The sequence below is a fragment of the Myxine glutinosa genome, chromosome 7, assembly GCF_964187855.1.
Source record: "Myxine glutinosa chromosome 7, kmMyxGlut1.1, whole genome shotgun sequence".
Lineage (NCBI taxonomy): Eukaryota > Metazoa > Chordata > Myxini > Myxiniformes > Myxinidae > Myxine > Myxine glutinosa.
This window is the reverse complement of record NC_136267.1, coordinates 138,707,837-138,718,202: the sequence shown is the minus strand read 5'-3', so window position 1 is coordinate 138,718,202 and position 10,366 is coordinate 138,707,837. Positions and strand designations below refer to the sequence as shown.

Here is a 10,366-nt window from a genome sequence, read left to right as displayed (position 1 = left end):
CGCCGTCAAATGCACCAGCTTGCATCAGTCGAATAGACCTGCACAGAATCATTGGAATCATTGGAAAGATAGACCTTTCAGAATCATTGGAATCTCCCGCGATGAAGCTATCTCTGAGGGCCTTTCACTCACTCACCGCAGGCAGGTAGGTGGTCTTTCTGTCTTCTACCGACTCCTCTCCGGCCTTGCTCCCCCAGCTCTCTCTGTGCTCTGTCCCCCAAATATTCCTACAGGTCGCACAAGATCTGCCAGCAACCCTCTGATGGTTAAACTGCCGAAATCTCGGCTCTCTGCTCACCTTCACTCTTTCATTCCTCTTTTCTCCCGCCTCTGGAACAAACTCCCACACTCACTTCAATCACACTCCTCCCTCCAGGTCTTCAAAACAGCTGTTCACCACCATCTCTTATCTTCCCCCATCCAAAACCTTGATCTTTTCTACCCCCACTAATTCACCCCAGATCCACCTTGTTTGAAATTCCAACTTCTTTCCTGGAAGTCTTGGCAGTGTCCATATGTTTTATACCTCTCCCACCCCCCCCCCCCCCTTCCCATGCCTCCCCCCCAAAGCCCTCTCCCTCCCACAGTTCTCTCGATGTCTCCATGTCTCTCGGTCCCTGCTCTCAAATGTTGTGTTTGTGTCCTTCCCCCTCTCACCCCATCTTGTCTACCGCTCCCGATGTTATTTGTTTTGTGTGTCTGTTTGTCTTTCTGTGTGATTAATGTTCGCTCTTTCACGAGCCTCGATCTTGTATACAAAAAAAAAACAAAAAAAAAACACACATCACTACGCTCAAATGTACATGATGATGTCATGCAAGACTTGTTCATCCCCACATGTTGTAATGATCAAAAAACCAGTTTATTGACAGGAAAACTCAACTCGGTGAAGTGTTCAATCCAGCACACGGATGTCTCCAGTTGGTAAGTGACATTAAATATTATGTATATGTGGTTATTGGTTGGTATGACGGTTATGATGTCAACTTGGATATTGGTCCTCACCTTTTTCACTCTGTTCACAAAAATGTATTTCCCCTGGGTTGCATCAACCATCGTCAGGTCTAAAGTGAGGGGGTGAAGTGACGTACGAGGGTGCTTAATATTTGACCTGGACACCTTATGTGGGCACCTTAAGCCGAGACTGTGCACAATTCCAAAAACTTGCTTTTCAAGTTCCTCTCCAGTTTCAGACTCGCTTGTCTCATCGTCGTGGAAGCTTTCCATTGCGAGCCGTCGGTGTGCAAGTCTTTTGGCCACGCACTTAGCCGATGCAGTATGTCATTATTGATTACCTTCTTCGTTAAGTTCTTGCTATGCCGTGCAGGTAATTATCTGGAGATCTCAACAGGCTTGACATTTTTGTTTACCAGAAATTTCATAATCATTTACCGGTCTACCCCATTAATCTTATTATTTGTGGCCATCTTGATTTTCGGCCAGTGAATTTCTAGTACGAAACAACTACCAACACTGTAAATACAAATTTCCTAAACAGATATGTACTCTAATTTCGAAGCAAATGTCCAGGTCAAATCTTAACCATCCTCTGCCATTGCTGGCGTGTTGCATACTGTTTCAGCAGGAGATTTGAGCTCAACCACAGTGCGTGGATTTACAATCGCATGTGGTTATGACAGTCATATTGTAGCTCTGTGTTGAGCCATCGTGGCAATGCAGTGGGGTCACGACGGTGCGTGTTTCCAGAGCGGAGCAGCAGCGGCAATTGGGTGCAACCCGTCCAGAGCTTATGGAATACACCGCAGAGGAGATGCAACGGCCCTGGAAAAGTATTTAAAAAACAAAAAAAAAGATGAATTTTACTTGATCATGAATTTGACATTGCTTTGTCATTGCACAAAATAGTTTTTGCATTATTTATTTTGCACAATGCTTTTAGATGTGTCCTTTCTTTTAAATCATAGTGGCTTAAATCATATTGAACAAGCACCCATCCCCTACTGGTCCCAATGTTCCAATCTTCCCAACCTTCTTGTTTCAAGCACCCAACAATTATGAGCCATATACAGGAGGACGAATTGTTTTAGGTATGCAAAGCTATGGAATAAGTTGCAGTTTCAGAATATTTTCACCATTTTTAGCTCAGCAAAGTGGCAACGATGCAAGTGAGGTATTGTGACGGTGTGTAGCTGGTAATCAAAACGGAGATGCTCCACTCTTGTTGCCAATGCAAAGATCAGCCTGAAACTGGAATGTGATCTGTAATTATAATTGAATAAAACAAAAAATAAGACCACTGGGCCTGTAGCTTATCTGGGCCCTGGCCTAATGTTGTAACACAAATTTGGTAGCATTCTGGCTTGAGTCTGGAGAAAGGTTTTTGAAAGAATTTACTAAGTCTGCCATTTTGACAAACTTCCGGTCACCTAATCGGCATGGCCTCTTTAATTTAACATCAGGACCCTGTCCTAATGTTGAACCCCAAATTTGGTGCCATTCTGATGGAGGGTCTGGAGAAGAATATTTTTGAAGGAATTTACTAAATCGGCATTTTAACACGCTTTCAGTCTCGTGACCAGAATGAGCTTTGCAATCCCCATTACCAGTCAGGAGCAGAACCTTGCCGCCAAATTTCAGCTGGATTGGCCCAGCGGTTTGACCCAGAAATGTCAGTATAGGCGACAGACATTGCACGATGATAATACCTCATCTGGAATTCAAATTCCAGATTAGCTAATGATGGTATATACCAAGTGTCAGACAGACGGGCAGACAAATGTCTCCTTCAATGAAAGCTATAAGGGACTAATACGTAACTTTGACATGTTGTGAAATAGTTCTTGAAAATTATCCCATAACAAACATAGAAAATTGACGAAGTGATATGTATCTCGAACTTGTTCTGTAAATTATCATAACTAGGGCATGCCCGTACTATATATACTAGGGCATGCCCGTACTATATCTATATCTAAAATTATATCCCCCCCCTCTATTTACATGAAATGGTTTGGTCCAAAGCGAACGGCTTGCGAGTACGGTGACAATCCCCCCCCTCTATTTACATGAAATGGTTTGGTCCATTCGCAAAGCCAAAGCGAACGGCAGTTACGAATCGCAGTTACGATGAATCGCAAAGTAGTTTTAATTAGTTTTAAAACATAGTTTAACGCCAACATAGTTTGCCAACGTGAAATAAATGAATACGCTCTCAAATGTGCCGTCCGAGGCAGAGTCTGTTCGGCACGTTCGGCACACGTGATAACTCGCTGCTCTCTGATTGGTTGAATCGTTTTTTGGACATAGCTCGGTAACTACTTGTCCGATTAATATGAAACCTTGAAAAGGCACATCCTCGGGTCCCCAGCAATATACCTGGCAAGTTTCAAGTATATCGGACCGGTAGTTGTCGAGAAACAGCGGTCGCATACACACACACACACACACACACACAGACAGAGATTAGTGGAATTATAGATAGATATCTAAAATTATATCCCCCCCCTCTATTTACATGAAATGGTTTGGTCCAAAGCGAACGGCTTGCGAGTACGGTGACAATCCCCCCCCTCTATTTACATGAAATGGTTTGGTCCAAAGCGAACGGCTTGCGGAGTTTGGTAAAGAAATCGCCAGAGCGTGCACGTAATTAGTTTTAAAACATAGTTTAACGGCAACATAGTTTGCCAACGTGAAATAAATGAATACGCTCTCAAATGTGCCGTCCGAGGCAGAGTCTGTTCGCCACGTTCGGCACACGTGATAGCTCGCTGCTCTCTGATTGGTTGAATCGTTTTTTGGACATAGCTCGGTAACTACTTCTCCGATTAATATGTCGCAAATTAGTTTTAATTAGTTTTACAACATAGTTTAACGGCAACATAGTTTGCCAACGTGAAATAAATGAATACGCTCTCAAATGTGCCGTCCGAGGCAGAGTCTGTTCGCCACGTTCGGCACACGTGATAGCTCGCTGCTCTCTGATTGGTTGAATCGTTTTTTGGACATAGCTCGGTAACTACTTCTCCGATTAATATGAAACCTTGAAAAGGCACATCCTCGGGTCCCCAGCAATATACCTGGCAAGTTTAAAGTATATCGGACCCGTGGTTGTCGAGAAACAGCGGTCACAGACATACATACATACATACATACATACATACATACATACATACATACATACACAGAGATTACTGGAATTATAGATAGATAAAGCCATGTACCAAATTTCAGTTCAGTATGTTAGAGGGTATGGAAAAAAAGTCTGGAAAGCCACAGGTGTGAAGAACCTCAGATGCTCAGCTTCTTAAAAGGATCGAGCACGGACAAACAACCCTACAGTTGGCAACCATCGCTTCTTTGTAATGGAACTCGTATTATTAATATTCTCGATACAGACATGCATGATGTCTTCATGGTCTTTGAGAAACATGAAAACAATTTCAGGCTGAAAACGCATTCAATCCTCCAAAGCTTCTTTGAAACAAGAAAGACACGAGTCATACATAGTTTACCGTTTTACCAGAATTACAAGTTTTATCCACCAATCATATCAGTACATTATTTTCAAGGCTGCCTCACAGAGGAGAGTTCATCCCATTCTTCCCTCCTGGATCATTGTGCTGCACCGAATAAAAGTGAAACGACCGTTTCCTGTTAAAGACCCTTTGGAACCTTTAGACCCTGAATACCCTTTCAAACCTTAAGATGCTTTAAAACCCTGTAGATCCTATAGACCCTTTAGAACCCTAAAACCCTTCAGAACGCTAAAATGGTTTAAGACCTTGCAGACGTATAAGAGCCATCACATAGAACATATTGTTGCGGATATGAGGACTGTATTTTTTTTATTGTGTGTATTATTTTATTATTGCTTGAGTCTGGCCCCTCCTGCCTCCGGAGCTGTGTAAAGGTCAAAAGGGCGTCCCATAATTAGTCCAAAAGCATACACGTCAGCCAATCATAGAATACCCCTGTTCGATAGTTATATCTTATTCTGTGTTTTAGGGTAAGGCTGTGTCTCCCATTAATTGAAGTACTCCATTGCACCAAGTGAAAGAGATAGATTCCCTTCATTCCCATTCCCAAAACCTCCATTCCCCCCTTTCGTCGATTGGCAATTACCTCCCCTCCAATAACCGCCATTGACCACGAGGCAGGGTCGGAGAAGAAAGGCGTGTCTCCACCTCGTCATAGAGGGGAGGAGTGAGCCAGCCCCACTCGACCAACCATGAGCCAGGGGTTTGGCTAGAGAGGGCGGAGGAAGAGCGATCGGGGAGGTTCGCAAAGGTTGAGGGGCGGGGCCTATATAACCCACGGCAGGGCGTTTCCCGAGGCAGATGAGCTTTTACAGGGAGACGAGAGGGAGTCCAAGCAGTTGGGTCCAAGAGATGCGCTTTGAGTTGGGTCCAAGAGATGCGCTTTGAGTTGAGTCCAAGAGAGGCGCTTTGAGTTGAGTCCGAGAGAAGTCCAGAGTTGAGCTGCAGCTCGAGCCACCGAAACTGCGTTTACAGCAGCTCGAGCCACCGAAACTGCGTTTACAGCAGCTCGAGCCACCGAAACTGCGTTTACAGCAGCTCGAGCCACCGAAACTGCAGCCACAGCAGCGTGGGCCTGGACGGCAGTTTGGAGCAGGGCCGCAAAGGAACGGCGGCTGCCCAACGAGCCGATCGTGCGGCAGTACCCGTGGACCTTCCTCTCCCTCCAGCCATTCACCTCCTGCCAGTCCTATCATCATTCCCCGCGTGAGTCTGTCCTTTGTTCTGTCCCAGGGTTAATTAAGACTGTAGGTAAGCTAGCGTTGCACGGTGTCTCTAATATCTTCTGTAAATTATTTTCTTATCCTTCCTTCTTCCTTGGTTATTTTGAGCCTGTAAATAGTAAATAAATTTAGTAGTATTTTCAACCCTTTTCTCGTCTTATTCCTTTTCCTCTTTGCATTCGGTCGCTTTAGAGTTTTCCCGATTGAATAGCGGTGGCGCGATCCGGCCAAAGTTTGGGGTAAATCGGGTGTTAGAGTCGGGGAATAACTGTTCGGTCGCGGAGCCTCCGCTCGGCAAATATAACATCTTTAACCGCGTCCGTAACAATTGGTGTCGGGGAGTGAGATACGAGGCCCGAAGCGCGCTGAACGCGCTCAAAATTACGAGCTGCTGAAAAATTGTGTTTTAAGGAAAAACCCGAATTTTGAAATCGCGCCATGGCTGGTCAAGGCGATCGGATGCCGGTGGGTGAGCTAGAGATAGACGGGGTGGAATCGACCCAGGACCTCGGGGAAATGTATATGGAGGATGTGGTTGGGGGGGTATCAGACGCGCAAAATGGCGCTCTCGCGCACGAGGTTTCGGGCGCACAAAATGGCGTCCTCGCGCACGTGGGTGTAGCGGCACCAAATTTTGCCGTGCCCGCGACCGTAGCAGCGCCACCGGTGGATTTGAACCTTTTTTTATACAAATGAAGGCCCTTATGGAGAAGAATAGTGAGCAAATGAGGGACGAAATGAGGGCTAATAGTCAGCAATTAGGGAACCGGATGGAGGCTCAGAGTGAGGAAATGGGGGAAATGGGGGGCAAAATGGGAGAAATGGGGGAACGGCTAGAAGCTAAATTTGAGGGGTTAGACAACGGAATAAAAGAGGTAAAGAATGGGTTAACGGGGGTGGAAAATAGAATGGCTGCCCAGGAGAATCAGTTAGAGGGGGTGAAAAATGGGTTAATGGGGTTAGAAAATAGGATGGAAGACAAATTGCGGGAAATAGGGGAGCAATCCGCCCGGGAAATCGAACAGATGGGGAACCAGATGGAGGAGATGAAAGAGGAGATACGACGAGGTGTGAGTGAGGAGGTCTCGGGGGTACGCGAGGAGGTAAAGCGAGGCGAAAAGCGTGTAGAGAAAGAGGTGAGGAATAATACGACTAAGTTACAAGGGGGAATAGAAGATCTGACGGAGGAGGTGGAACAGCTGACAGAGGGACAAAAATAACTAACGGAGCAGGTTCAAAGGAACACTGCGGTACTAGGAGGGTTAAAAGCGACACAAAACGACATAAAAAAGGACTTGATAGCGACACAGAGGCAATGTCAGATGGTACGTGAGGGACTGACAATGAGGTTGGAAGAGGTGACAGAGGTAATGGAGATGAAGGACCGAGAGGTGAGGACGCACATAGAGACGGTCAAGGTAGCCTTAGAGGACGAACTTGAGGAGACGCACCGGGAAATAAAAGAGGTGAAGCAAAAGTTAAAGGAGGTGTTAGAGGGGGTGAGTGAAATTAAGAAGAGACGGACAGAAACTAAGAGAGAAATACAGGAGGAGGTGATGGAATATGTACAACGTCGGTGCTCAACTCATGATGTGCTGCTCACTAACCAAATAAAGAGTTTGCAGGTGGCGAAGGAGGTGAGGAGACGAGGTGCCAAGGTGAGTGGCGATATACGTGAAAATGCATATGATGTGAGGGGAGCTTCAGTCGGCTTGGGGGTTGTTGTGGACCCGGGTGTTCGTGAAAGGCCGTTGGTGAAGTGTGCGACAGGTCTGGTGTGCGAAAAAAGAGGTGTGCGAGAATGTCCGACCATGGGGTGTGTGAGGAAAAAGTGCGCGCCGAGGAGTGAGTGTGCTGTCGAGAGTGAGTCGGTCGTAGCACGTGTGCGAGGGAGCACATGGAAGCGCGGTGTGGTGAGTGTTACGGAGGATGTAACGAGAGAGTTGTGCGCAAGAGTGTGCGCGAGAAAGGTGTGTAACGGACAGGTGCATGGGGAAAGAGTGCGCTGTCAAGAGTGAGGGAGAATGCACGCCTGTGGTGAGTGTTACAGAGGATGTAACGAGAGAGTGTGCGCGAGAAAGGTGTGTAACGGACAGGTGCATGAGGTAAAGAGTGCGCTGTCGAGAGTAAGGGTGAGTGCGCTGTCCAGAGTGGAGGTGACAGTAGTGAGAGTGACACGGAGCGTGAGTTGGTTGTGACAGGTGAGCGAGGATGTACACCTGGCATGGAAGGATGCACACCTGGAATGGTAGAGCGTGTGTGGGAATGCACACTTGAGTTGGTCGTGAGGCACGTGGTTGGGAGTGCGAGTGAGAGCACACCTGTGATTGTCACGGAGGAGGTGACCGAGAAGGGGGCGCGAAGAGGTGTGTTGGTGAGGTGTGCGAGCGACGAGTGTGTGCAAAGGTGTTCGGTGGTCAGGTGTGTGACCAAGTCTGTGAGCGGAATGAGTGTACCGAGGTGTGTAAGGAAAGGTACGAGGAGCATGGGAACAGCTGGAGGTATGAGCAAGAAAGGGGTAGCGTATGCGTGTAAGCATGCAGGTGAGGCATCGACGGTAACCGGGTTAGCGGTTAGAACGACATTTAGCCGAATCGGGCCCTCGGTGCGTGCCGGGCTTCGCGTGCCGCGAGAACCAGCGGGGATCCGAACCACGGCGGGTTCGAAAGGACCGCCGCACGCGACCCACGTTGGGCCTCGCTTTGAACGGCCGCGTCCGTGCTCCACTAGGCGGAGCGGGCAGCCCGATAGGAAGGGTCGTCATGGCGACCCCTTTTTGTTGAGGCGTTCCGGCAGGTCGAGATCGGGACATTGGAGGGCTCCGTGCCGAGATGGTGCGTGGGATCTCGGCCCGGGTAAACCTCCTTCCCTGCACCGAGTGTCGGACGCATCCAGCCGCCGGCACCAAACAACCCGCATTCATTGCTCGGCTGTACGAAGCCGAGCTTTAAAAGTGAATTGGCGCACCGAGAGGATCTAGTAAGTAGACGGGTGATGAGGTTAGTATTCTGGACCCGAAATTAGAAAAACAAAATTTGATGATTGGTAAAGGATTGGCAGAGTGATGATTGGCAGATGATTGGCAAAATTTTTGATTGGCTGAAATTTGGTGAGCAAAATTGATAGTGGGACCTCCCCGATGTGGTGGGATGGCAACTCTGTCATCCCTCACAGAGGGGGGCAAAGGAGCACTAGTTTATGGGGTTGATGGCAGTGAAAACTAGCCCGGGTGGGTTAGGATATATCGTGTGTAGGGATCTAGCGAAGATGACATTAGGTAACGTTAAGATTAGTTAGTGACAAGGATACCTGTAGTGGGGACGCAGGTAGATTAGTGTGGATGATAATGACGTGGTATGTGCTTGGTTTAAAGGGAAGACGGGGAGCACTAAGTTAGCAGGGCAACAGGTAGTTCAGATGATGCCGTGTGAGTGTTGGAGGTGTATTCAAGTGTATTGAGCAGTGTATGAGGGAGTAGTGGCGATTGCGTATTGTGCTGACCAAATGGTCCAGGAAGAGAAGGAGGGTGCAGGTGGCACCAGGTGATTGCACAGGTGTGCAACAACAGGTGTATGTGGCTATGTGGAATAAATGGTAGTGTGGAATATATGGAGTATTGGAATGGATGGTCGTGGAGTGAGTATGATGGAAACTATGGAGTGGAGTGGATGGTGCGAAGGTGTGAATGGGGTAAGAATGGACCCCCATCACGAATACCCGGGGCGGGTAGTGTAAGTGTTAGGTAGAGGGTACAGGTAAATTGTGGTTGGATATTGGCATCTGTGGTGCGAGGTGAAAGAATGGTATTTGGATGGGTGCATTAGTGTTGTGGAAATGGCGTGGAGCCTGTTAGTGTGTGTAGTTGGTTTGGGCACTCCACCACTGTGAGGATGTCGGCCAGGTGAGGCCGCAGGTGGGCTCTGGGAGCCGGTAGTAGTTGTTGTGGATGGGGCCCGAGGATCCGGAGGACGGACCCGGGTAGGCCAGTGCCAGAGGGCACCAGGGGGTGACAGAGCCAGGAGGGGCCTTCCCCAATTAGATAGGTTAGGGTGAGGAGCTAGGTAAGCTCGGGTGGCAACTGCAGTGGTGGAGGTGTGCAGGTGGGTAGACCTGCTGGGAGAGCTACACGTCACAGCCCAGAAATTGTGCAAGGGCACCGGGAGATGAATCGGGGGAGTGAGACCCCAAATTGAGAAGCACCACAGTTGGTCAATGTGAATTGGTTTCTAGAACCCATAGTGTAAGTTGGCCAATGGATTGGCAGGGAAAGACCCCGGGTAGTGTAACGTGTGTTAATGTCATTTAGAAAGTAGTTAGGATGAAGTCTCCTCGCACCATCTGCATCCACTCACCTGAGATGACAGGTACCTCCACACCATGCCAGGTTGTTTTGATTATTTTTTATGTGCAAATGTTTTGGATTGTGAGACGCATCATGACATGGGTGTGACATTGTGCTTTGTTGTTCCATCTCTTCCTCCTTATGAGGATTGATGATGAATTGGGTGATGGCAAATTTTGAAGTAGAGGGATTGTGGAGACGAATTTGGTATAAGGGAAATATGGGGAAGACGTGACAGTAGTGACGAATTTGTAAAGGTGTAGATTTTGTACATATGGGGTAAGGGCAAGGGTAGTGTAGGT

At 47.7% G+C, this 10,366-nt stretch overlaps 1 protein-coding gene across 1 annotated transcript in view; it reads right to left on the bottom strand.

The window, feature by feature from the left end:
* Positions 1 to 840: 840 nt before the first annotated feature.
* Positions 841 to 10,366, bottom strand: part of LOC137431683 (von Willebrand factor) — a 198,760-nt gene continuing 189,234 nt past the window's right edge. The window contains exon 41 of the mRNA XM_068123293.2: positions 841 to 1,782. Within this exon, the coding sequence (XP_067979394.2) occupies positions 1,597 to 1,782 (186 nt within the window). The 3' untranslated portion in view covers positions 841 to 1,596. The remainder of the gene's footprint in view (positions 1,783 to 10,366) is intronic.